Source organism: Somniosus microcephalus, chromosome 4, assembly GCF_052327205.1.
Source record: "Somniosus microcephalus isolate GS21.2 chromosome 4, FLI_Smic_1.0, whole genome shotgun sequence".
NCBI lineage: Eukaryota > Metazoa > Chordata > Chondrichthyes > Squaliformes > Somniosidae > Somniosus > Somniosus microcephalus.
Genome location: NC_140990.1, coordinates 84,169,602 through 84,195,640, shown reverse-complemented (window position 1 = coordinate 84,195,640; position 26,039 = coordinate 84,169,602). Strand labels below are relative to the sequence as shown.

At 48.1% G+C, this 26,039-nt stretch overlaps 1 protein-coding gene and 2 pseudogenes across 3 annotated transcripts in view; 2 read left to right on the top strand and 1 right to left on the bottom strand.

The window, feature by feature from the left end:
• Positions 1-1,932: 1,932 nt before the first annotated feature.
• The window catches only part of LOC147119393 (uncharacterized), a 42,870-nt pseudogene continuing 18,763 nt past the window's right edge, over positions 1,933-26,039 (bottom strand).
• LOC147119394 (uncharacterized) lies at positions 6,269-24,085 on the top strand (annotated as a pseudogene). Its single transcript, XR_015077806.1, has 3 exons — positions 6,269-6,299; positions 14,715-15,521; positions 24,002-24,085. The product of XR_015077806.1 is annotated as an uncharacterized LOC147119394 (transcript).
• The window catches only part of LOC147119392 (uncharacterized), a 41,038-nt gene continuing 39,071 nt past the window's right edge, over positions 24,073-26,039 (top strand). The window contains exons 1-2 of one of the 2 annotated variants that reach the window (XM_085985009.1): positions 24,073-24,992; positions 25,077-25,214. In XM_085985009.1, coding sequence (XP_085841135.1) covers positions 24,109-24,992; positions 25,077-25,214 — 1,022 coding nt within the window. In that variant the 5' untranslated portion in view covers positions 24,073-24,108. Of the gene's footprint in view, positions 25,224-26,039 lie in introns of both variants that reach the window. The other variant, XM_085985008.1, reaches the window with a different exon arrangement.

The following is a 26,039-nucleotide window of genomic DNA, read 5'->3' as shown; positions in this document are numbered from 1 at the left end:
TAAAAAACTTGTGAATTGCCGCATCTTCCACTTTTATTGAGGCGGTGGCGCCTTTCAGTGTTCCTAGTTCCTGTTGAAACACTTCTTTGGCGTTAGCCAAGATTTCTTTTAATCGTCCAGGTATGACGTCATCATCATTTTTTTTCTTACTGGTCACCGTCAGTGCCTGAATGGAGTGCCAGTCTAAACGTATCTTCCTGATCCATTCACGTCCCAACAACGGTGGACCACCATCTTGCAGAACGTATAAATACAACTTCTGTATTTCCTTGCCGTTGTATACAACAGGCACCCTTATTTTCCCTCTGGGGTATACTTTCTGCCCCGTATATGTCTTCAAGATAATGGATGTGTCTTTCAAAGGTATATGCGGAAATAGCCGCTCATAATCCCATCGACTTATGACGGTCAGAGCTGATCCTGTATCTAGCTCCATTTTAACTGGGGATCCCGCTATCGTGAGGGTAACCCAAATGGTCTGGTAATCTTCTTTGGCAATTACATTATGTAATTTGAGACAGCTTAGTCTCTTGTTTCCGGAGTTGCTATCGCTCTTCTGGTCTTCGGAGCTACTGTCCATCATCATTTGAACCTTTCTGCACTTTTCCTTATTGACCTTTTTACTGTCAGCGGATTTTTTTCCAGATCTGCATACACATGCAATGTGTCCCATCTTTCCGCATTGCCTGCATGCTTTGTCCTTGAACCAGCAGTCCCTCTGGTCATGGGTGGATCTGCCGCAGCGATAACATCTCTCAAAACCCCGTGTCATTTCATGGGTGCCGAAGTCCTGTGGCTTTTGCTGTATCTCTGCAGCTCCTCTTGCTGCTGCTTCGTATGATACAGCCACACTGAAAGCCTTGTCCAGTGTCAAATCTTTCTCAGAAAGTAGTCTTTTCTGTGTTCCTTCGCTTAGGAGACCGTAGACGAATTTGTCTCGTAGAGAATCTGCCAGTCCTGCCCCGAATTGGCAGTGCTTTGACAGCTTTCGTAATTCGGTGAGGTAATCAGCATTACTTTCATTCTTGTGCTGATTCCTCCTGAAGAATTTGAATCGTTCTGCTATCAGCAGCGGTGTTGGGTTTAAGTGCTCCTGTAGGGTATCAACAATCTCCTTAAAATTCTTGTCCATCGGTTTGGCTGGAGTGATCAAGTTTCGTAACAGCCCGTATGTCCTTGCGCCCATCAGATTTAGAAGTACCGATGCCTTTTTATCATCCGCTACTTCATTCGCCTTGCAATATACCTCCACTCTTTCCACATATGTGGTCCAATCCTCTATATCACTATCGAAAGCAGTAATATTGCCAGTCTTAGGCATCCTGAAAATCAAAATTGGCGCCTCCCGCGCTTTTCCTTCTTCCCTGCTGAGTCAAGATGGCGCCTCCCGTGCTTTCCCGCCACTGCTGCTGCTGCCAACGCTGTTCTCCGCGGTTCCCGTTGCGACCTGCAGCTTTTCGCGGTATTTCTATTTTTAAATTTTTTTTTTATTTACACATATATTTTAAACAGTTTCTCCGTCACTTGGAGAATCGTTCCCGTCGGACCCTCTGAGACGTTCTCCTCCCTCTGTTCGGTCTGAACGCCGACCTGCTTTGCAGCGCCGGCCGTCTCCTGAGTGCTCCACCCTCTGTCTCTGTTTGCTTCTGCTTTCCGACTCGCTGCCCGGCCCCGCTGCAGAGCCACCCGATCGAGCCCCAGCCCGCCACCCAGGAAGGATCAGTGCACTACCTGCCACCAGCCCGTTTAGCTGGTGAAACCACAGTTTTTTTTTCTTTTTTTTTCTTCGACCGAGGAATCGATCTCCTTGAGGTGCTGCCGAATTGCAGGTAAGTTCGTTTCTAATTCATCGCCACTGTTGAATCCGTGTGCTAATGGAGACACGGAATGCAGGAGTTGATTTAACAAGTGTTTACTGAACAAAGTCTGGAGGTGAACTAATGATACAAGATGCTATACAGGCTTATATACCCGAGTGGTCACTACCGGTACTACAGTACACAGGGGCTTCAAAAAAACATAGTTCCTCTTAAAGGTACATACACTACAGAAATCCATTAGTCTCCTCTTCTCATGGAAAACCCATGGAATTGACACACTGTTTAAAACAAAGCTGATTTATTTGGCATATATCCAGAATCAGCATCACTGAAACAGATTATCTGGTCATTATCACATCACTGTTTGCGAGAGCTTGCTGAGCCCAAATTGGCTGTCACATTTCCTGCATTACATGGAAACATAGAAACATAGAAGATAGGAGCAGGAGTAGGCCATTTGGCCCCTCGAGCCTGCTCCGCCATTCAATGAGATCATGGCTGATCATCCAAATTCAGTGTCCTGTCCCTGCTTTCTCCCCATACCCCTTGATTCCTTTAGCCTTAAGAAATATATCTAACTCCTTCTTGAATATATTTGATGAATTGGCCTCAACTGCCTTCTGTGGTAAAGAATTCCACAGGTTCACCACTCTCTGGGTGAAGAAATTCCTCCTCATCTCTGTCCTAAATGGCTTACCCCTTATCCTGAGACTGACCCCTGGTTACAACAGTGATTACATTTTTTTTTAAAGTATTTAATTGGCTGTAAAGCACTTTGGGACGTCCGGTGGTCGTGAAAGGCACTATATAAATGTAAGTCTTTTCTTTTAATATTAAATTCCACCCCAGTTAGAAGGGTTATTAACACCAGCAGAGTGAACACGGTTCAGTCCTGGATGTGATTAACAGCAGAAAAACAGCAGAATCCAACCGCTGCTGTCACACGTTAACTCGCTGGTCTGCCAGCAGGTTGGATGACTGGGAGAATTCCTTCGCACACACAGAGCACATGAATGGCCGCCCCCTCGTGTGAACACACTGGTGTGCCATAAGGTTGGATGAACCTCTTCCCACAGTGAGAGCATTAAAATGGTCTCTCGTCAGTGTGAACTCTCTGATGTTTAATCAGACTCACAGAACGTTTAAAACTTTTCCCGCAGTCCAAGCATTTAAAAGGTCTCTCCCCAGAGTGAACTTGCTGGTGTCTCACCAGCTCTGCCGAGCGTTTAAAGCTGTTCCCACATTCAGAGCATTGAAATGGTCTCTCATCAGTGTGAACTCGTTGGTGTTTAATCAGACCCTCTGAACTTATAAATCTATTCCCACAGTCACAGCATTTAAAAGGTCTCTCATCAGTGTGAATACGCTGGTGTTTAATCAGCTCTGCAGCACTTTTAAATTTATTTCCACAGTCAGAGCATTGAAACGGTCTCTTATCAGTGTGTACTCGCTGGTGTCTAATTAGACCCACAGAGTGTTTAAAGCTGTTCCCACAGTCCAAGCATTTAAATGGTCTCTCATCAGTGTGAACTTGCTGGTGATTAATCAGATCTGCAACACGTTTAACCACAGTCAGTGCAGTTAAAAGGTCTCTCGTCGGTGTGAACTTGCTGGTGTTTACTCAGCTCACCAGTGCTTTTAAAGCTGTTCTCACAGACAGAACATTGAAAGGGCCTCTCCCCAGTGTGAACACGCTGGTGTTCAGTGATATTGGATGAGTGCTTGAATCTTTTTTCACAGTGAGAGCAACTGAATAGTTTCACTTCAGCGTGAACTTGCTGGTGTCTAATCAGTCCCTCAGAGCTTTTAAAGTTGTTCTCACAGACAGCATTTAAAAGGTTTCTCATCAGTGTGAATTCTCTGGTGTCTTATCAGGTGACATGGCCAAGTGAATCCCTTCCCACACACGGTGCAGGTGAATGGCCTCTCCCCAGTGTGACTGCGTCGATGAGTTTTCAGCTCAGATGGGTAATTGAATCCCTTCCCACAGTCCTCACATTCCCATGGTTTCTCCATGGTGTGGGTGTCCTTGTGTCTCTCCAGGTTGGACGATCAGTTGAAGCCTCGTCCACACACAGAACACGTGTACGGTTTCTCCCCGCTGTGAATGGTGCAATGTTTTTTTCAGGCTGTGTAACTGGTTAAAGTTCTTTCCACAGTTAGTGCACTGTAACACTCTCACTCGGGTGTGTGTCTCGGTGCTTTTCCAGTCACACTGATGTTTGAAATCTTTTCCCACAGACAGAACAGACAAACATTTCTCCTTCCACATTCACAGGCCGATGATATTCGGGTCTTGATGAATCGAGTGACTCTGTCAGATCTTGTTGTGATGTTTGGTTTGAGTTTCCCGTCTGCAATTCCAGCCTTCAAATACCCTCTAAAAGGAGTTTACAAAAGTCATCACTGTAAGTACAGGATAGAAATTCAGAACAGACAATTCTAGTTTCTATGGAACATTCTTTCCTCCCTTGTTCCTCGAAAGCTGTAAATCCCCGTCCCACACGCTCTCCCTCCTCCCTGTGCTGAAATCCAAACCCATCGCACCATCTCCAACATTTCTTTCCTCCACTCCCAGTTTTCCCCCTCTCTCTACTCTGGTTGGGTTCAGTTCTACACCCACTGTGTGCAGAGTGAGAATAAAATCAATGAGTCAATGATTGTCTCTCCTGGTCACTGGGACCCTGAAGCCCCGCCCACTCTCTGTTCATGTACAAAGATGGCCGCACATGCACCGTGACCCCGCCCTGTCAAAAATGGTGGCCAGTGACCTCGCTGACCTGGGCGGCCGGGCCTGTCACCGCGGGGCAAACACGGGGCCTGTGAGTTATTAGAGTGCTAATAGGACTGGCGTAGATCTGGTATTTACTTGGTTTTGTTGACGAAGTTTCGGGTTTCTGGTTAAAAGTTGTTTACTTGGAGTTTTAATTGATTTCTGATATGGTAAAAAAAAAGAAAAAAAATGAACCCCGGGGGAACGCGGGCCGCTCACACCCCGAGCTCAGGGAGCGGGTTCATGAACCCCGGGGGGACGCGGGCCGCTCACACCCCGAGCTCAGGGAGCGGGTTCATGAACCCCGGGGGGACGCGGGCTGCTCACACCCCGAGCTCAGGGAGCGGGTTCATGAACCCCGGGGGGACGCGGGCCGCTCACACCCCGAGCTCAGGGAGCGGGTTCATGAACCCCGGGGGGACGCGGGCCGCTCACACCCCGAGCTCAGGGAGCAGGTTCATGAACCCCGGGGGGGACGCGGGCTGCTCACACCCCGAGCTCAGGGAGCGGGTTCATGAACCCCGGGGGGACGCGGGCTGCTCACACCCCGAGCTCAGGGAGCGGGTTCATGAACCCCGGGGGGACGCGGGCTGCTCACACCCCGAGCTCAGGGAGCGGGTTCATGAACCCCGGGGGGACGCGGGCTGCTCACACCCCGAGCTCAGGGAGTGGGTTCATGAACCCCGGGGGACCCGGGCTGCACACACCCCGAGTGCGGCCCCAGGCCCAGCCCAAAGAAAACACTCAACATTATCCACCTCCCCACAACTGCCCACCAGTTTAAGACACAAACTCCGGGACAACCAGGAAGTGCTGGGAAATCCCCAGGGAGTCAGGGAGCGTCTGTAAATGGAGGAGAAATGGAGACTGGTCAGGGAGCGTCTGTAAATGGAGGAGAAATGGAGCCTGGTCAGGGAGCGTCTGGAAAAAAAAACCACGGGGCCTGTGGGCTCTTATTCGGGGCCTGAGGCCTACACCGGGTGTTTATGAAGCTTCCCTGCCCACCCGCGGCTCCAATTCCTCCCCGAGCCCACAATTTCCTACCGCCTCCTGGGAGCGTCCCTTCCGCCACAGACCAGCGCCATCACTGGCACTGCACATGCTCAGAGTACAGCCTGGTCCCGCGCCTATGCACTGGGCTCCTGTTGTCATTGATAGGGCACACTCTGCCTCGCGGCGATTCTGGGGAACCACTCCGCCATTGAAAGCCCCAATTGCTGAGCAGAACTTTAAAAAAATCATTCCATCGAGATTGGGGCCGGAGAGTCAATAAACAAAATGAATTAATAAATTATACAGAAACCCACATGCCCGGGCCCTCCGCCATCGTGTGATGTACGCTGGCCGCCGCTTTTCAGTTATTAACTCGAACCTCAGGCCCCGCCCAGTCTGCTTTATTTGCTAAATATTTACTAACTGTGTTTTCTAACTTCAGTGCAGACCTGTTATTTAGAGGGAAACTTTCGAGGCACCATTTTTTGTGTCCTACATAAGAAGCTGTTAATGGCTTTAATAAGCTGGCAGCAATTTTTTTCAAGGTGGAAAGAGGTGAAAAACACCACCAGCGATCCACCAAAACACACGGGACAGAGAAATCCACTTCATCAGCGCATCTGCCACATTCGATCCCCTCCACCACTGGTGCACTGTGTCTGCAGTATGTACGGTCTACAAGATGACCAAGGTCAGGCTGTGTGGGGTCAAAGGTCAGGTAACAGAATGGATGGAAAGACGGCTACAAAATAGAATTCAGAGGGTAGGATTTAAGGGTGTGGATTAATGCTTGTGCCAATGGGGCCTTCCCCCAGGGATGGATTAATGCTCGGGACTACAGGATCTCTTACCCAGGAAGTGGAATAATGCTCAGGCCTCCAAGACCCTTATCCAGGGGTGGATTAATGCTCGGGGCTACAGGATCCTTACCCAGGAAGTGGGTTAATGCTCGGGGCTACAGGATCCTTACCCAGGAAGTGGGTTAATGCTCAGGCCGAGGGTGCCCTTCCCCGGGGGCGGTGGATTAATTCTCGGGCCTCCGAGACACTTATCCAGGGGTGGGTTAATGCTTGGGCCTACAGGATCCTTACCCAGGAAGTGGGTTAATGCTCGGGCCAAGGGAATTTTTCCCCGGGGACGGTGGATTAATTATCGGACCTCCGAGACACTTATCCAGGGGTGGGTTAATGCTCAGGCCCAGGGAGCCCTTTCCCCGGGGGTGGTGAATTAATGCTCGGGCCTACGAGGCCCCCGCCACACTCTCATTCCCGAGCAACCACCTCCGTCCCTTTCCTGCCGACTTTCTGAGGCTGAACCAGACTGTTCACAACCTCAACGTCCCATTTGACCCTGAGCTGAGCTTCTGACCACATATTCTCTCTGTTACCAACACCTTTTCCTTCCAGCTCCGTAACATTACCTAACTCCGCCTCTGCCTCCGCCCGTCTGCTGCTAAAACCCTCATCCCTGCCTTTGTTGCCTCCAGACTCGACTATACCAATGCTCTCCTAGTCAGCCTCCCATCTTTCACCCTCCGTAAGCTTCAGCTCCTCCAGAACTCTGCTGCCCCGCTCCTGACTCACACCAAGTCTCATTCACCCATCACCCCTGTGCTCACCGACCTACACTGGCTCCCTATCCGGCAACACCTCAAATTTAAAACATTCATCCTTGTTTTCAATTCCCTCCATGGCCTTGCTCCTCCCGTAGTCCCTAAAACCTCCTCCAGCCCTACAACCCTCCAAATTATCTGTGCTCCTCTAATTCTGGCCTCTTGAGCATCCCCGATTTTTATTGCTCCACTATTGGCGGCCGTGCCTTCAGCTGCCGAGGCTGCAGGTCTGGGATTCAGAAAACCTACCTGCCTCTCTCATTCTTGAAGATGATCCTTAAAAACTCTCTCTTTGACCAAGACTTTTGCCTGTCATAATATCTCCTTACGTGGTTTGGTGTCATATTTTGCCTGATAACATTCTTGCGAAGAGCCTGGGAACATTTTACTGCAGTAAAGGCGCTATATAAATGCAAATTGTTGTTGTCTCAGGAGCAGGTAGAGAAGGATCATCCACTCGACACTTCTGACTGAAGATAGTTACAAATGATTCAGCCTTGTCCTTTGCACTTGTATGACGGTCTCCGCCATCATTGAGGATGGAGATGTTCATGGAGCCTCCTCCTCCTGTTAGTTGCTTACTTGTCCACTACCATTCGTGACTAGATGTGGCAGGACTGCAGAGCTTTGATCTGATGCTTTGATTGTGGGATTGCTTGGCTCTGTCTATAGCATGCTGCTTCCTCTGTTTAGCATGCATGTAGTCCTGTGTTTTAGCTTCACCAAGTTGGTTTCTCATTTCAGGTACACCTGGTGCTGTTCCCAGCATGCACTTCTGCACTCCTCTTTGAATCAGGGTTAGTCCTCTGGTTTGATGATGATAGAGGAGTGAGGGGTATGCTGGGCCATGAGGTTATAAGAACGTAAGAATTAGGAACAGGAGTGGGCCATATAACCCCTCGAGCCTGCTCCCCCATTTAATAAGATCATGGCTGATCATTGACCTCAACTCCACTTTCTCGCCCGAACCCCATATTCCTTGATTCCCCTAGAGTCCAAAAATCTGTCTATCTCAGCTTTGAATATACTCAAAGACTCGGCATTCACAGCCCTCTGGTATCGAGAATTACAAAGACTTACAACCCTCTGAGTGAAGAAGTTCCTCCTCATCTCAGTCTTAAATGGCCGACCCCTAATCCTGAGACTATGCCCCTGAGTTCTAGACTCTCCAGGCAGGGGAAACAACCTCTCAGCATCTACCCTGTCAATCCCCCTCAGAATATTATATATTTCAATGTGATCACCTCTTATTTTTCTAAACTCCAGAGAGTATCGGTCCAAACTACTCAATCTCTCCTCACATGACAACCCTCTCATCCCAGGAATCAATCTAGTGAACCATCGCTGCACCGCCTCCAAGGCAAGTATATCCTTCCTTAGATAAGGAGACCAAATCTGTGCACAGTACTCCAGGTGTGGTCTCACCCAGGCCCTGTACAATTGTAGTAAAACTTCCTTACTCTTGCACTCCAACCCCTTTGCAATAAAGGCCAATATGCCATTTGCATTCCTTATTGCTTGTTGTACCTGCATGCTAACTTTCATAGAATCATAGAATGGTTACAGCACAGAAAGAGGCCATTCGGTCCGTCGAGCCCGTGCCAGCTCTCTGCAAATTCACTTCAGCTAGTCCCACTCCCCCGCCCTTTCCCCGCAACCCTGCAAATTTCTTTACTTCAGGTACTTATCCAATTCCCTTTTGAAAGCCGTGATTGAATCTGCCTCCACCACCCTTTCAGGCAGTGCATTCCAGATCCAAACCACTCGCTGTGTAAAAAAGTTTTTCCTCATGTCGCCTTTGGTTCTTCTGCCAATCACCTTAACTCTGTGTCCTCTGGTTCTTGACCCTTCCGCCAGTGGGAACAGTTTCTCTCTATCTACTCTGTCCAGACCCCTCATGACTTTCCGTGTTTCCTGTACGAGAACACCTAAATCTCTCCAAACACCAACATTTAATAGTTTCTCACCATTTAAAAAATATTCTGTTTTTCTATTCTTCCGATCAAAGTGAATAACCTCACATTTCCTCACATTATACTCCATCAGCCAACTTATTGCCCACTCACCTGTTTATATCCCTTTGCAGGCTCTTTGTGTCCTCCTCGTAGCTTACTTTCCCTGTTGCAGTTTGTGGTGGAATGCATTCTGCAACTGCTGATTGCCCACAGTGCCTCGTGGCTGCCCAGTTTTGAGCTGTTAAGCCTGTTCTTAGTCTATTTAACTTAGTACAGTGGTAGTGCCGCACAATACAATGGAGGGTGTCCTCAGTGTGAAGACTTGGTATCATCTGCAAATTTCGGCAACATGCCTCCAATTTTTGAGTCCATATAATGGTGAACACGGGTCCCAGCACGGATCTTTGCACTTTCTGCCAGTCCAAGAAACTTCCCTTAGTTCTTATTCTCTGATTTCTGTTTTGTAGCCAACTTTTCACGAAAACATGCTACTTGGCCCTTGACTCCACACGGCCTGACCTTTGACTCCACAAAATCTGACCTTTGGTCATCTTGTAGACTGTACACACTGCAGACAAAGTGCAACAGTGAGGGAGGGGATCGATATTGAATCCTGTGGCAGGTGTGCTGCTGAAGTGAACTTCTCTGCCCCGAGTGTTTTGATGGATCGCGAGTGGCGTTTTTCACCTATTTCCACCTTGGGAAAAAAATTGCTGCTAACTTATAAAAGCCATTAACAGCTTCTCAGGTAAAACTTACAACAGAACAGGACTGCACTAAAATAAGAAAACATTTAGCAATTAAACCGGACTGGGCGGGGCCTAAGGTACGAGTTGGTAACCGAAAAGTGGCGGCCAATGTACTTATATAGAAACATAGAAGACATGGGCAGGAGTAGGTCATTCGGCCCCCTCGAGCCTGCTCCGCCATTCAATGAGATCATGGCTGATCATCCAAATTCAGTACCCTGTCCCTGCCTTCTCCCCATATCCCTTGATCCCTTTAGCCTTAAGAAATATATCTAACTCCTTCTTGAATATATTTAATGAATTGGCCTCAACTGCCTTCTGTGGTAGAGAATTCCACAGGTTCACCACTCTCTGGGTGAAGAAATTCCTCCTCATCTCTGTCCTAAATGGCTTACCCCTTATCCTTAGACTGTGACCCCTGGTTCGGGACTCCCCCGCCATCGGAAACATCCTTCCTGCATCTAATCTGCCTAGTCCTGTTAGAATTTTATAAGTTTCAATGAGATCCCCTCTCATTCTTCTAAACTCCAGTGAATATAAGCCTAATTGACTCAATCTCTCCTCATACATCATCCCAGGTATCAGTCTGGTGAATCTTCGCTGCACTCCCTCCATGGCAAGAACATCCTTTGTCAGATAAGGCGACCAAAACTGCACACAATACTCAAGGAGTGGGCTCACCAAGGCCCTGTACAACTGCAGCAAGACATCCCTGCTCCTGTACTCGAATCCTCTCGCCATGAAGGCCAACATACCATTTGCCATCTTAACCACCTGCTGCACCTGCATGCTTACCTTCAGCGACTGGTGCACAAGGACACCCAGGTCTCGTTGCTCCTCCCCTTTTCCCAATCTATTGCCGTTCAGATAATAATCTGCCTTCCTGTTTTTGCCACCAAAGTGGATAACCTAACATTTATCCACATTATACTGCATCTGCCATGCATTTGCCCAATCACCCAACCTGTCCAAATCATACTGGAGTTTCTCTGCATCCTCCTCACAGCACACACACCCACCCAGCTTTGTGTCATCTGCAAACTTGGAGATATTACATCTAGTTCCCTCGTCTAAATCATTAATATATATTGTGAATAGCTGGGGTCCTAGCACCGATCCCTGCGGTACCCCACTAGTCACTGCCTGCCACTCGGAAAAAGACCCGTTTATTCCAACTGTTTGCTTCCTGTCTGCCAACCAGTTCTCTATCCAAGTCAGTACCTTACCACCAATCCCATGTGCTTTAACTTTGCATGCTAATCTCTTATGCGGGACCTTGTCAAAAGCCTTCTGAAAGTCCAAATACACCACATCCACTGGTTCTCCCTTATCAATTCTACCAGTTACATCCTCAAAAAATTCCAGTAGATTTGTCAAGCATGATTTACTTTTTGTAAATCCATGTTGACTTTGTCTGATCCTGTCACTGTTTTCCAAGTGCTCTGCTATTACATCTTTTATTATAGACTCTAGCATTTCCCCCACTACCGATGTCAGGCTAACTGGTCTATAATTCCCTGTTTTCTCTCTACCACCTTTTTTGAATAGTGGGGTTGCATTAGCTACCCTCCAATCCATGGGAACTGTTCCAGAGTCTATTGAATTTTGGAAGATGACCAGCAATGCATCTACTATTTCTAGGGCCACTTCCTTAAGAACCCTGGGATGTACTTCACACAATGGCGGAGGGACCGGGCATGTGGGTTTCTGTATAAATTATTTATTAATTTTTTTGATTGCCCCTCCGGCCCGAATCTCGATGGAATAATTTTAAAATGTCCTCTACCCCAATTGGAGCTTTCAATGGCGGGGTGTTTACCCGGAATCCCTCCGCGCGGCTGAATGTGCCCTATCAATGACCACAGGAGCCCAGTGCGCAGGCGTGGGACCGGGCAGAGCCCTGAGCATGCGCAGTGCGAGTGTTGGCGATGAACTGATGACGCGGGAGAGACGGTGCCGGGCGGCGGTAGGAAATTGTGGGCTTGGGAAGGAATTGGAGCCGCGACTGGGCTGGGAAGTTTCATAAACATCGGGTGTAGGCCTCAGGCCCCGAATAAGAGCCCACAGGCCCCGGGTTTACCCCGCGGGGACAGGCCCGGCCGCCCGGAGAAGCGGGATCTCTGGCCGCCATCTTGGACAGGGCGGATGAAAACTAACAGAACCAACAAAGAAATGATCTGTTACAACAGCAAAATACTGCGGATACTGGAAATCTGAAATAACAACAGAAAATGCTGGAAACAGATTTTAAGCAGGTGCAGAGGCCGGGGGAGGGGGAGGGGCAGAAGGAACAGTCTGTGCTAGGGTTGGAGGCAGGAGAGAGAAAATGTTACAAATGGGGACGGCAAAAACATAAACAGCCGGAAAAATGGGGGCAGGGGTTATAGTCTGAAATTGTTGAACTCAACGTTGAGTCCGGCAGGTTGGAAAGTGCCTAATAGAACGATGAGTTGCTGTTCCTCGAGCTTACGTTGAGCTTCATTGGAACAGTGTAAGAGGCCGAGGACAGAGAGATCAGAGTGGGAGTGAAGCGGAGAATTAAAGTGACAGGCGACCGGAAGCTCAGGGTCACCCTTGCGGACTGAACGGAGGTGTTCCGCAATGCGGTCGCCGAATCTGTGTTTACATCTCTCGCCTTCTCCAGTTCTGATGAAGGGTCCCAGACCTGAAACGTTAACTCTGTTTCTCTCTCCACGGATGCTGCCTGGCCTGCTGAGTGTTTCCAGCATTTTCTGTTGTTGTTAAAGAAATGATCTTCCTTGGTTATCGATCATTTCACTAAATTTAAACGGAACACCAACAACAACTTACATAGAAACATAGAAGATAGGAGCAGGAGTAGGCCATTCGACCCCTCGTGCCTGCTCCGCCATTCAATGAGATCATGGCTGATCATCCAAATTCAGTACCCTGTCCCTGCCTTCTCCCCATATCCCTTGATCCCTTTAGCCTTAAGAAATATATCCAACTCCTTCTTGAATATATTTAATGAATTGGCCTCAACTGCCTTCTGTGGTAGCGAATTCCACAGGTTCCTGCACTTGTTGCTAAGCAACAGGGATGCTTGGTCTGTGGCCAGGGTTCCTACAGCTGTTGCTAAGCAACAGGGACGCCTGGATTTGTTGCTGTGTGCGGAGCTCTCCTCACTTTTAACTATATCTCTCTGTAATCCGGACTTTTTGGTAAACCGGCACCACGCTGGTCCCGTCGATGCTGGATAAAAAAGAGTTTCCTGTATTGTGAATAGCTGGGGTCCAAGGACCGATCCCTGCAGTACCCCACTAGTCACTGCCTGACACTCGGAAAAAGACCCGTTTATTCCAACTCTCTGCTTTCTGTCTGCCAACCAGTTCTCCATCTAAGTCAGTAACTTGCCCCCAATCCCATGTGCCTCAACTTTACACGCTAACCTCTTATGCGGGACCTTATCGAAAGCCTTCTGAAAGTCCAAATACACCACATCCACTGGTTCTCCCTTATCTATTTTACCAGTTACATCCTCAAAAAATTCCAGTAGATTAGTCAAGCACGATTTACCTTTTGTAAATCCATGTTGACTTTGTCCAATCCTGTCACTGTTTTCCAAGTGCTCTGCTACTACATCTTTTATAATGGACTCTAGCATTTTCCCCACTACCGATATCAGGCTTACCGGTCTGTAATTCCCCGTTTTCTCTCTACCACCTTTTTTGAATAGTGGGGTAACATTATCTACCCTCCAATCCATGGGAACTGTTCCAGAGTCTATAGAATTTTGGAAGATGACCAGCAATGCATCGACTATTTCTAGGGCCACTTCCTTAAGTACCCTAGGATGTAGATTTTCAGGCCCTGGGGATTTATCGGCCTTCAATCCCATCAATTTCCCTAACACCATTTCCCTACAAATACTGATTTCTTTCAGTTCCTCCCTCTCATTAGACCCTATGTTCCCCGACATCTCTGGGAGGTTATTTGTGTCCTCCCTTGTGAAGACAGAACCAAAGTATGTATTTAATTGGTCTGCCATTTCTTTGTTCCCCATTATAAATTCCCCTGATTCTGACTGCAAGGAATCTACGCTTGACTTCACCAATCTTTTTCTCTTCACATTTATATAGAGCCTTTAAAACATCCCAGGGCACTTCACAGTAGCGCAGTCAGACAATAATCGACACACATACTTTGTTTGTGGTCCAGTGCACTGACACAAAGCTCCTTCACAACTGTAACAATTTTATTGCGGTTGCTGTGAAGGCTGTGCTCACTCTGCTCGTACACCTGGTCTCCAAAGGATGCAAAACAGGACTAATGCTGCTGAGCTCAGCTCTTTTTGATCAGAAAATATCAAATGTTTAGCCTCGCCAGGAAATGCACAGAAGTGGCAGCAGTGCTGATTGGCTGCCCAGGAAAGTCCTATTTAGATTAAACTCCTTCACCCAGAGAGTGCTGAGAATGTGGAACTTGCTGCCACAGGGAGTAGTTGAGGCGAAGAGCATGGGTGTATTTAAGGGGAAGCTGGATAAACACATGGGAGAAAGGAATAGAAGGAGATGCTGATAGGGTGAGATGAAGAGAGATGGGAAGAGGCTCGTGTGGAGCATAAACACCGCATGGACCAGTTGGGCCGAATGGCCTGTTTCTGTGCTGTACAATCTGTGTAATTCTATGTAATAAGAGAGGAAAGAATGTTCCATAGAAACTAGAATTATCTGTTCTGCATTTTTATCCTGAATTTACAGTGATGTCTTTTGTAAACTGCTTTTACAGGGAATATGATCAGCCTTTGAATGTGGAAGGAGAAATGTTTGCCTGTTCTGTCTGTGGGAAAAGATTTCAAACATCAGTGTGACTGGAAAAGCACCGAGACACACACACCCGCCATTCACAGCGGGGAGAAACCGTACACATGTTCTGTGTGTGGACGAGGCTTCAACTAATTGTTCTACCTGGAGAGACACAAGGACACCCGCACCACGGAGAAACTGTGCAAATGTGAGGACTGTGGGAAGGGATTCAGCTCCCCATCCCGGCTGGAAACTCATCGACGCAGTCACACCGGGGAGAGGCTGTTCACCTGCTCCACGTATGGGAAGGGATTCAGTCAGTCATCCCAGCTGGTGAGACACCAGCGGGTTCACACTGGGGAGAGACCGTTCACCTGCACTGTGTGTGGGAAAGGATTTGCTCGATTAACCAACCTCACTGAACACCAACTTGTTCACACTGAAAAGAGACCCTTCAAATGTTCTAAGTGTGAGGAGATCTTTAAAAGCATACTAGATCTGCTGAGACACCAGCGAGTTCACACTGGGGAGAGGCCGTTCACCTGCTCTGTGTGTGCGAAAGGATTCATTTGGTCATCCACTCTGCTGAGACACCAGCGAGTTCACACTGGGGAGAGGCCATTCACCTGCTCCGTGTGTGGGAAAGGATTCACTCGGTCATCCAACCTGCTGAGACACCAGCGAGTTCACACTGTGGAGATGCCATTTACCTGCTCTGACTGTGGGAAGGGATTCACTCGGTCATCCAACCTGCTGACACACCAACGAGTTCACAAGTGACTGCAGGGGTTGGATTCTGCTGTTATTGTTGCTGTTAATCACATCCAGGACTGAACCATGTTCATTCTGACAGGTGAGGTTTGTTCCTGCTGATGAGAATAACTCCTGTAACTGGGCTGGAGTTTAATATTCTGGATAAATGTCAGATACACAGTGTGTCGAGTATTTCTTTCCTCCAAGATAAGAGGAAACGAATTGATGTCCTGTTACCGACTGCTCCATTTTTGGGACTTTTCTCCTTTCTAACTCTAGATTATTTCAGTTCTAATACCTTCAGTTACTCTCAAGTCCCAGCTCCCCACACCTTCCAGAGAGCCTGTAATAGAAAAAGACTGAAGATTTATCCCAGTGTAACTATTGCTGTTATCCAAGGAAAAAGGCTTGTATTTCTATCGCACCTTTCACAACCTCAGGATGTCCCAAAGCGCTTTACAGACAAGGAAGTATTTTTGAAGTGCAGTCACTTCTAATGTAGGAAAACCAGCAGCCAATGTGTGCACAGCAAGCTCCCACAAACAGCAATGTGATATTGACCAGATAATCTACTTTTCAATGACGTTGATTGAGGATGGAAGAGGATGTGTACAGAGATGGTCTGTGTATGGAGACGTGAAAGAAGGAAACGGTGTGTGTGTGTGATAGTGACACAGCCTTGTGGTCACAGTCAGAACAATGCACAGATATCCATGTGGTTCTGGTTTGGGCAGGGCCAGGTCAATAATGTAGTAAACAAGTTAAATATAAATATCGCCAGTGTAGTCACAGCTTAGAAACATAGAGAAACATAGAAAAATAGGAGCAGGAGTCGGCCATTCGGCCCTTCGAGCCTGCTCCGCCATTCAATATGATCATGGCTGATCCTCTATCTCAATACCATATTCCCGCTCTCTCCCCATACCCCTTGATGCCTTTTGTGTCTAGAAATCTATATCTCCTTCTTAAATATATTCAGTGACTCGGCCTCCACAGCCTTCTGTGGTAGAGAATTCCACAGGTTCACTACCCTCTGAGTGAAGAAATTTCTCCTCATCTCAGTCCTAAATGTCCTACCCCGTATCCTGAGACTGTGATCCCTTGTTCTAGACCCCCAGCCAGGGGAAACATCCTCCCTGCATCCAGTCTGTCTAGCCCTGTCAGAATTGTATACGTTTCAATGAGATCCCCTCTCATTCTTCTAAACACTAGTGAATACAGGCCTAGTCGACCCAATCTCTCCTCATACGACAGTCCTGCCATCCCAGGAATCAGTCTGGTGAACCTTCGCTGCACTCCCTCTATGGCAAGTACATCCTTTCTTAGATAAGGAGACCAAAACTGCACACAGTCCTCCAGGTGTGGTCTCACCAAGGCCCTGTATAACTGTAGTAAGACATCTTTGCTCCTGTACTCAAATCCTCTTGCAATGAAGGCCAACATACCATTTGCCTTCCTAACTGCTTGCTACACCTGCATGTTTTCTTTCAGTGACTGGTGTACAAGGACACCCAGGTCCCTCTGTACATCAGCATTTCCCAATCTATCACCATTTAAATAATACTCTGCCTTTCTGTTTTTCCTACCGAAGTGGATAACTTCACATTTATCCACGTTATACTGCATCTGCCATGTAGTTGCCCACTCACTCAACTTGTCTAAATCGCCTTGAAGCCTCTTTGCTTCCTCCTCACAACTCACAATCCCACCTAGTTTCATGTCGTCAGCAAACTTGGAAATATTACATTTGGTTCCCTCATCCAGATCATTGATATATATTGTGAATAGCTGGGGCCCAAGCACTGATCCCTGCGGTACCCCACTAGTCACCGCCTGCCACCCTGAAAAAGACCCGTTTATTCCGACTCTCTGTTTCCTGTCTGTTAACCAATTTTCAATCCATGCCAGTATATTACCCCCAATCCCATGAGCTTTAATTTTGCACACTAACCTCTTATGTGGGTTTTTATCAAAGGCCTTCTGAAAATCCAAATACACCACATCCACTGGTTCTCCCTTATCTATTCTACCAGTTACATCCTCAAAAAACTCCAGTAGGTTTGTCAAACACCATTTCCCTTTCATAAATCCATGTTGACTTTGTCTAATCCCGTTGATATTTTCTAAGTGTCCTGTTATCACATCCTTCATTATAGACTCTAGCATTTTCCCTACTACTGATGTTAGGCTAACCGGTCTGTAGTTCCCTGTTTTCTCTCTCCCTCCTTTTTTAAATAGTGGGGTGACATTTGCCACCCTCCAATCTGCAGGAACTGTTCCATAATCTATCGAATTTTGGAAGATGACAGTTGGTAGCACTCTCGCCTCTGAGGCATAAGGTTGTGGGTTCAAGTCCCACTCCAGAGACTTGAGCACAAAAATCCAGGCTGACACTCCAGTGCAATACTGAGGCACTGTCAGAGGTGGCGTCTTTCAGATGAGACATTAAACTGAGGCCCTGTCTGCTCTCTCAGGTGGATGTAAAAGATCCCATGGCACTATTTCGAGAAAGAAAGACTTGCATTTATATAGTGCCTTTCATGACCACCAGACGTCTTGAAGTGCTTTACAGCCAATGAAGTACTTTTGAGGTGTAGTCACTGTGGTGATGTGGGAAAGAACAGGGGAATTATCCCTGGTGTCGTAGCCAATGTTTATCCCTCAATCAACATAACAAAAGGATAATAGCAAAATACTGCGGATGCTGGAAATCTGAAATAACAACAAGAAATGCTGGAAATACTCAGCAGGCCAGGCAACATCCGTAGAGAGAAACAGAGTTAACAAAATGATAGATTATCTGGTCATTATCACATTGCTGTTTGTGGGAGCTTGCTGTGCGCTAACTGACTGCCGCGTTTCCTACATTACAACAGTGACTACACTTCAAAAGTAGTCATTGGCTATAAAGCACTTTGGGTGGTCCGTTGGTGGTGAAAGGCGCTATATAAATGCAAGTCTTTCTTCACTGGTCTCACCAGCAACCTCTTCTGGCTGATGGTTGATTGAAAGCTGAGAATCTGCGCATGCGCACTCGGGACGGCGGTTTGGGCCGAGTCCGGCACAACGACCCCTCCCGGTCACCAAGGGTAACAACCGCGCATTCCCAGAGGACACCGCACCCCCTCCCCCACTCGGAGTTGCGCCTGCGCACTCGGATCCTGCCGGACGGAGTCGGCACAGGGCATTCCGAGGAAAGGCCTTGGTGTCGGTTCCAGAGTCGCGATCGGTGACGCAAAGTGAGTTTTCTCCGCTCCAATTGGGTGGAGAATCGCGTGGGGGGGGGTGGATCGGGAGAGAATAAAGAGAAATAGAAAAACCTGAGAGTCCGCGAGGCCCTGGACCGAGCGGCGTCAGTTGCACGGTGACGTGATCTCCTCGGTGACACGTGACCCGGGCCCGCGGCCTGATTGACGGGAGCTTCCGACCAATAGGGAGCGAGCGGGGCGGGGCTGGAGGAGCGAGCCGGCGGCGGGTCCTCCAACCAATCAGGGAGCCCGAGGGGCGGGACTAGCGCCGGCTGATTGTCTGATCCGCAGGGCAGCAAGTTTCTCCAGTCCCTTGTTCAAGGCCTGAGGCCAGGGGAGGCTGTGGGCCTTTATTCCCCTTATTGGACACAAGGCTCTTTGACTCACAACACACTGGCTCAGATTTTAATACAGACTTTTTTAATTGATCAATAAAAGCAGAGGGAACTAGATGTAATAGCTCCAAGTTTGCAGACGACACAAAGCTCGGTGGGCATGTGTGCTGTGAGGAGGATGCCGAGAAACTCCAGTATGATTTGGACAGGTTGGGTGATTGGGCAGATGCATGGCAGATGCAGTATAATGTGGATAAATGCGAGGTTATCCACTTTGGTGGCAAAAACAGGAAGGCAGATTATTATCTGAACGTCAATAGATTGGGAGAAGGGGAAGTGCAACGAGACCTGGGTGTCCTTGTGCACCAGTCGCTGAAAGTAAGCATGCAGGTGCAGCAGGCGGTAAATGGTATGTTGGCCTTCGTAGCGAGAGTGTTCGAGTACAGGAGCAAGGATGTCTTGCTGCAGTTGTACAGGGCCTTGGTGAGACCACATCTTGAGTATTGTGTGCAGTTTTGGTCGCCTTATCTGAGGAAGGATGTTCTTGCCATGGAGGGAGTGCAGCGAAGATTCACCAGGCTGATACCTGGGATGGCAGGAATGACGTATGAGGAGAGATTGGGTCGATTGGGCTTATGCTCGCTGGAGTTTAGAAGAATGAGAGGGGATCTCATTGAAACTTATAAAATTCTAACAGGACTAGACAGACTAGATGCAGGAAGGATGTTCCCGATGGCGGGGGAGTCCAGAACCAGGGGTCACAGTCTAAGGATAAGGGGTAAGCCATTTACGACAGAGATGAGGAGGAATTTCTTCACCCAGAGAGTGGTGAACCTGTGGAATTCTCTACCACAGAAGGCGGTGGAGGCCAGTTCATTAAATATATTCAAGAAAGAGTTAGATATATATCTTGAGGCTAAAGGGATCAAGGGATATGGGGAGAAGGCAGGGACAGGGTACTGAATTTGGATGATCAGCCATGATCTCGTTGAATGGGGGAGCAGGCTCGAGGGGCCGAATGGCCTACTCCTGCTCCTATCTTCGATGTTTCTATAAGCCCCGTGGTTCTGTAGAACAAAATATTTACCCCACCATTCAAAAGAGGTGGTAGAGAGTAAACGGGGAATTATGGACCAGTAAGCCTGACATCGGTAGTGGGGAAAATGCTTGAGTCCATTCTAAAAGATGTAATAGCAGAGCACTTGGAAAGCAGTGACAGGATCGGGCAAAGTCAACATGGATTTACAAAAGGTAAATCGTGCTTGACTAATCTACTGGAATTTTTTGAGGATGTAACTGGTAGAATAGATAAGGGAGAACCGGTGGATGTGGTGTATTTGGACTTTCAGAAGGCTTTTGATAAGGCCCTGCATAAGAGATTAGCGTGTAAAGTTAAAGCGCATGGAATTGGGGGCAAGGTACTGACTTGGATAGAGAACTGGCTGGCAGACAGGAAGCAAAGAGTTGGAATAAATGGGTCTTTTTCTGAGTGGCAGGCAGTGACTAGTGGGGTACCGCAGGGATCAGTGCAAGGACCCCAGCTATTCACAATATGTATTAATGATCTAGACGAGGGAACTAGATGTAATATCCCCAAGTATGCAGACGACACAAAGCTGGGTGGGCGTGTGTTCTGTGAGGAGGATGCAGAGAAACTCCAGTATGATTTGGACAGGTTGGGTGATTGGGCAGATGTATGGCAGATGCAGTACAATGTGGATAAGTGCGAGGTTATCCACTTTGGTGGCAAAAACAGAAAGACAGGTTATTATCTGAATGGCAATAGATTGGGAGAAGGGGAAGTGCAACGAGACCTGGGCGTCCTTGTGCACCAGTCGCTGAAGATAAGCATGCAGGTGCAGTAGGCGGTTAAGAAGGCAAATAGTATGTTGGCCTTCGTAGTGAGGTAATTCAAGTACAGGAACAAGGATACCTTGCTGCAGTTGTACAGGGCCTTGGTGAGACCACATCTTGAGTATTGTGTGCAGTTTTGGTCGCCTTATCTGAGGAAGGATGTTCTTGCCATGGAGGGAGTGCAGCGAAGATTCACCAGACTGATACCTGGGATGGCAGGAATGACGTATGAAGAGAGATTGGGTCGATTAATCTTATATTCGCTAGAGTTTAGAAGAATGAGAGTGGATCGCCTTGAAACTTATAAAATTCTAACAGGACTAGACAGACTAGATGCAGGAAGGATGTTCCCGATGGTGGGGGAGTCCAGAACCAGAGGTCACAGTCTTAAGGATAAGGGGTAAGCCATTTAGGACAGAGATGAGGAGGAATTTCTTCACCCAGAGAGTGGTGAACCTGTGGAATTCTCTACCACAGAAGGCAGTTGAGGCCAATTCATTAAATATATTCAAGAAGGAGTTAGATATATTTCTTGAGGCTAAAGGGATCAAGAGATATGGGAAGAAAGCAGGGACAGGGTACTGAATTTGGATGATCAGCTATGATCTCATTGAATGGCGGAGCAGGCTCGATGGGCCGAATGGCCTACTCCTGCTCCTATCTGCTATGTTTCTATGTTAATATTTCATAGAATCATAGAATGGTTACAGCCCAGAAGGAGGCCAGTCGAGCCCGTGCCGGTTTTCTGCAAGACCACTTCAGCTAGTCCCACTCCCCGCCCTTTCCCCGTAACCCTGCACATTTCTTTACTTCAGATACTTATCCAATTCCCTTTTGAAAGCCGTGATTCAATCTGCCTCCACCACCCTTTCAGGCAGTGCATTCCAGATCCTAACCACTCACTGCTTAAAAATTTTTTTCCTCGTATCGCCTTTGGTTCTTCTGCCAATCCCCTTAAATCTGTGTCCTCTGATTCTCGACCCTTCCGCCAATGGGAACAGTTTCTCTCTATCTACTCTGTCTAGACCCCTCCTGATTTTGAACACCTCCATCAAATCTCCTCTCAACCTTCTCTGCTCAAAGGAGAACAACCCCAGCTTCTCCAGTCTATCCACGTAACTGAAGTCCCTCATCCCTTATCCCTGGAACCATTCTTGTAAATCTTTTCTGCACCCTCTCTAAGGCCTTCACATCCTTCACAAAGTGCGGTGCCCAGAATTGGACACAATACTCCAGTTGAGGCCGAACCAGTGTTTTATAAAGATTCATCATAACTTCCTTGCTTTTGGACTCTATGCCTCTATTTATAAAGCCCAGGATCCTGTTTGCTTTTTTTACCACTTTCTCCACCTGCCCTGCCACCTTCTATGATTTGTGCACACATACCCCCAGGTCTCTCTGTTCATGCACCCACTTTAGAATTGTACCCTTTAGTTTATATTGCCTCTCCCCATTCTTCCTACCAAAATGTATCACTTCGCACTTTCTGCGTTAAATTTCATCTGCCACGTGTCCGCCCATTCCACCAGTCTGTCTCTGTCTTCTTGAAGTCTGTCACTATCCTCCCCACTGTTCACTATACTTCCAAGTTTTGTGTCATCTGCAAATTTTGAAATTGTGCCCTGTACACCCAAGTCTAAGTCATTAATATATATCAAGAAAAGCAGTTGTCCTAGTACCGACCCCTGGGGAACACCACAGTGTACCTTCCTCCAGTCCGAAAAACAACCGTTCACCACTATTCTCTGTTTTCTGTCACTTAGCCAATTCCCTATCCATGCTGCCACTGTCCCTTTTATTCCATGTGCTTCAACTTTGCTGGCAAGCCTATTATGTGGCACTTTGTCGAACGCCTTTTGGAAATCCATGTACACCACGTTAACCGCATTGCCCTCATCAACCCTCTCTGTTACCTCATCAAAAAACTCAATCAGAATCAGAGTGGCCGAGCCCAGCGGACGTGCGGCCAGAGCCCCGGCACCAGGAAACCCAGGGTGCAGCGCCTCCCCCAGACAGGAGAAACCACAACTGGATCAACACAGCAGAGCCGGCAATCCAGAGCCGGCTTGTATCAGGGCGGGCGCTGGATGCGGAAGTCGGTCCCTGGCCGCCTGTGTAGGTCTTTTTGTTGCTTCAGTTTGAGCTGGAGTGGAGATGGAGGAGAAGCTGCTGGGTTTAACACCCAGTACTTCTGAGCCCAGGAGAACCCAACAATTTCCAATGTGAGACTGTCAAGGGAGGTGGATTCTGGGGGAGATTAGGTTGTTAAACAGACACTGTCCCGACAATGTAAAAGAGTATTGTTTTAGGAACAACTGTAGAGGCTTTTAATCCAGTTTACATATACAGATTTGTTTTAATTCATTCTTGGGATGTGGGCATCGCTCGCAAGGCCAGCATATATGACCAATCCCCAGCTTCCCGTTGAGAAGGTGGTGGTGAGCCTTCTTGAACCGCTGCAGTCCGTGTGGTGAAGGTACTCCCACAATGCTGTTGTGTGAGGAGTTCCAGGATTTTCACCCAGCGACAATGTAGCAACGGCGATATATGTCCAAGTCAGGATGGTGTGTGACTTGGGGAACTTGGAGATGATGGTGCTCCCATGCACCTTCTGCCTTTGTCCTTCTGGGTGGAGGTTGCGGGTTTTGGAGGTTCTGTCAAAGTTCTGGTCAAGTTGCAGCTGTATAAAGTCCATCTCCTTCGCCCCCTCCCGCTCCTACTCCCACCGCTCTCTCCTCCCATAGAGGTCAGAGTCTTGTGTAGGCCCAGACCAGGTGGAAATCCATGTACACCACGTTAACCGCATTGCCCTCATCAACCCCCTCTGGGGAGAAGGCAGGGACAGGGTACTGAATTTGGATGATCAGCCATGATCTCATTGAATGACGGAGCAGGCTCGAGGGACCGAATGGCCTACTCCTGCTCCTATCTGCTATGTTTCTATGTTAATATTTCATAGAATGGTTACAGCCCAGAAGGGACATTAGTGAACCAGTTGGGTTTTTATGACAGTCCGGCAGCTTTCATGGTCACTTTTTTCTAGTGCCGGCCCCACAAATGACCAGATTCATTAAACTCAATTTCACAACCTGCCTCTTTAATGGGTTCTCTCTCACGGTCCCTGTTTTAAATTAATTTTACAGGGTATTAGAAGGGGAGGATTTGCAGATGGGAACCTCAAACCAAACATCACGTCAAGATCTGACAGTCACTCGACTCATTGGAACTTGAATATCATCAGCCTTTGAATATGGAAGCAAAAAGCACCGTTCACAGCGGGGAGAAACCGTACACGTGTTCTGTGTGTGGACGAGGCTTCAGCCGATCATCTGGCCTATCGACACACAACCGCAGTCACACCGGGGAGAGGCCGTTCACCTGCTCTGAGTGTGGGAAGGGATTCACTAATTCATCCCACCTACTGAGACACCAGCGAGTTCACACTGGGGAGAGATCATTCACTTGCTCCATGTGTGGGAAGGGATTCACTCAGTCATCCAACCTGCTGAGACACCAGCGAGTTCACACTGAGGAGAGGCCGTTCACCTGCTCTGTGTGTGGGAAGGGATTTACTCAGTCATCCAACCTGCTGAGTCACCAGCGAGTTCACACTGATGAGAGACCTTTTAACTGCTCGGACTGTGGGAAGTGCTATAAAAGTTCCGGGGAATTGACATGCCATCAACGTGTTCACACTGGGGAGAGACCGTTCAGGTGCTCTCACTGCGGGACTGGGTTCAGGCGATCATCTGAACTCACTGTACACCAACGCACTCACACTGGGGAGAGGCCGTTCACCTGCTCCGTGTGTGGGAAGGGATTCACTCAGTCATCCACCCTGCTGAAACACAAGCGAGTTCACACTGGGGAGAGGCCATTCACCTGCTCTGAGTGTGGGACGAGATTCACTAATTCATCCGATCTTCTAACACACCAGCGAATTCACACCGGGGAGAGGCCGTTCACCTGCTCTGAGTGTGGGAAGGGATTCACTCGTTCATCCCACCTGCTGACACACCAGCGAGTTCACACTGGGGAGAGGCCATTCATCTGCCCTGAGTGTGGGAAGGGATTCACTCAGTCATCTACCCTGCTGAATCACCAGCGAGTTCACACTGACGAGAGACCATTTAAGTGCCCGGACTGTGGGAAGTGCTATAAAAGTTCTGGGGAACTGACATGCCATCAACGTGTTCACAGTAACGAGAGATCGTTCAGGTGCTCTCACTGTGGGTCTGGGTTCAGGCGATCATCTGAACTCACTGTACACCAGCGAGTTCACACTGGGGAGAGGCCGTTCACCTGCTCCATGTGTGGGAAGAGATTCACTCACTCATCCACCCTGCTGACACACCAGCGAGTTCACAACTGACTGCAGGGGTTGGATTCTGCTGTTATTGCTACTGTTAATCAAATCCAGGACTGAACCATGTTCATTCTGACAGTTGGGGTTTGTTTCTGCTGATGTTACTAACCCCTATAACTGGGCTGGAGTTTAATATTCTGGATAGATGTCAAATAAATCAGCTTTGTGTTCAATACATTGTTGTAGATTTTCATCTTTCCCACCTGAGTGTTTAGCATCACCTGGCTGGAGCTCAGAAAGGACAATTTGGGGGAGGATCGTATGGGGGGAACAGAACTTCAGCCTGGACACAGTCCTTCAGGGCCACACAGAGGGGCAAACAGCACTTTGGCCTTTCTTGAGGTGTGTAAGAAATGTGTCCCAGCCGCTCTTGGCCATGGTTCCGAGCTCCCAGGCCCGGAGCAGAAGGCTCCTCTAGAAATGATCCCCAGTCCATTGTTTGCTTCTTTTATGGCCTCATTAACCTGTGTCACTACTTTTAGTGATTTGTGTATTTTTTTTAATTCATTGATTGGATGTGGGCGTCGCTGGCTAGGCCTGCATTTAGTGCCATCCCTAATTGCCCTTGAGAAGATGGTGGTGAGCCGCCGCCTTGAACCGCTGCAGTCCATATGGTGTAGGTACACCCACAATGCTGTTAGGAAGGGAGTTCCAGGATTTTGGCCCAGCGACAGTGAAGGAACGGCGATACAGGTCCAAGTCAGGATGGTGTGTGGCTTGGAGAGGAACTTGTAGGTGGTGATGTTCCCATGCATCTGCTGCCCTTGTCCTTCTAAGTGGTAGAGGTCGTGGGTTTGGAAGCTACTGTTGAAGGA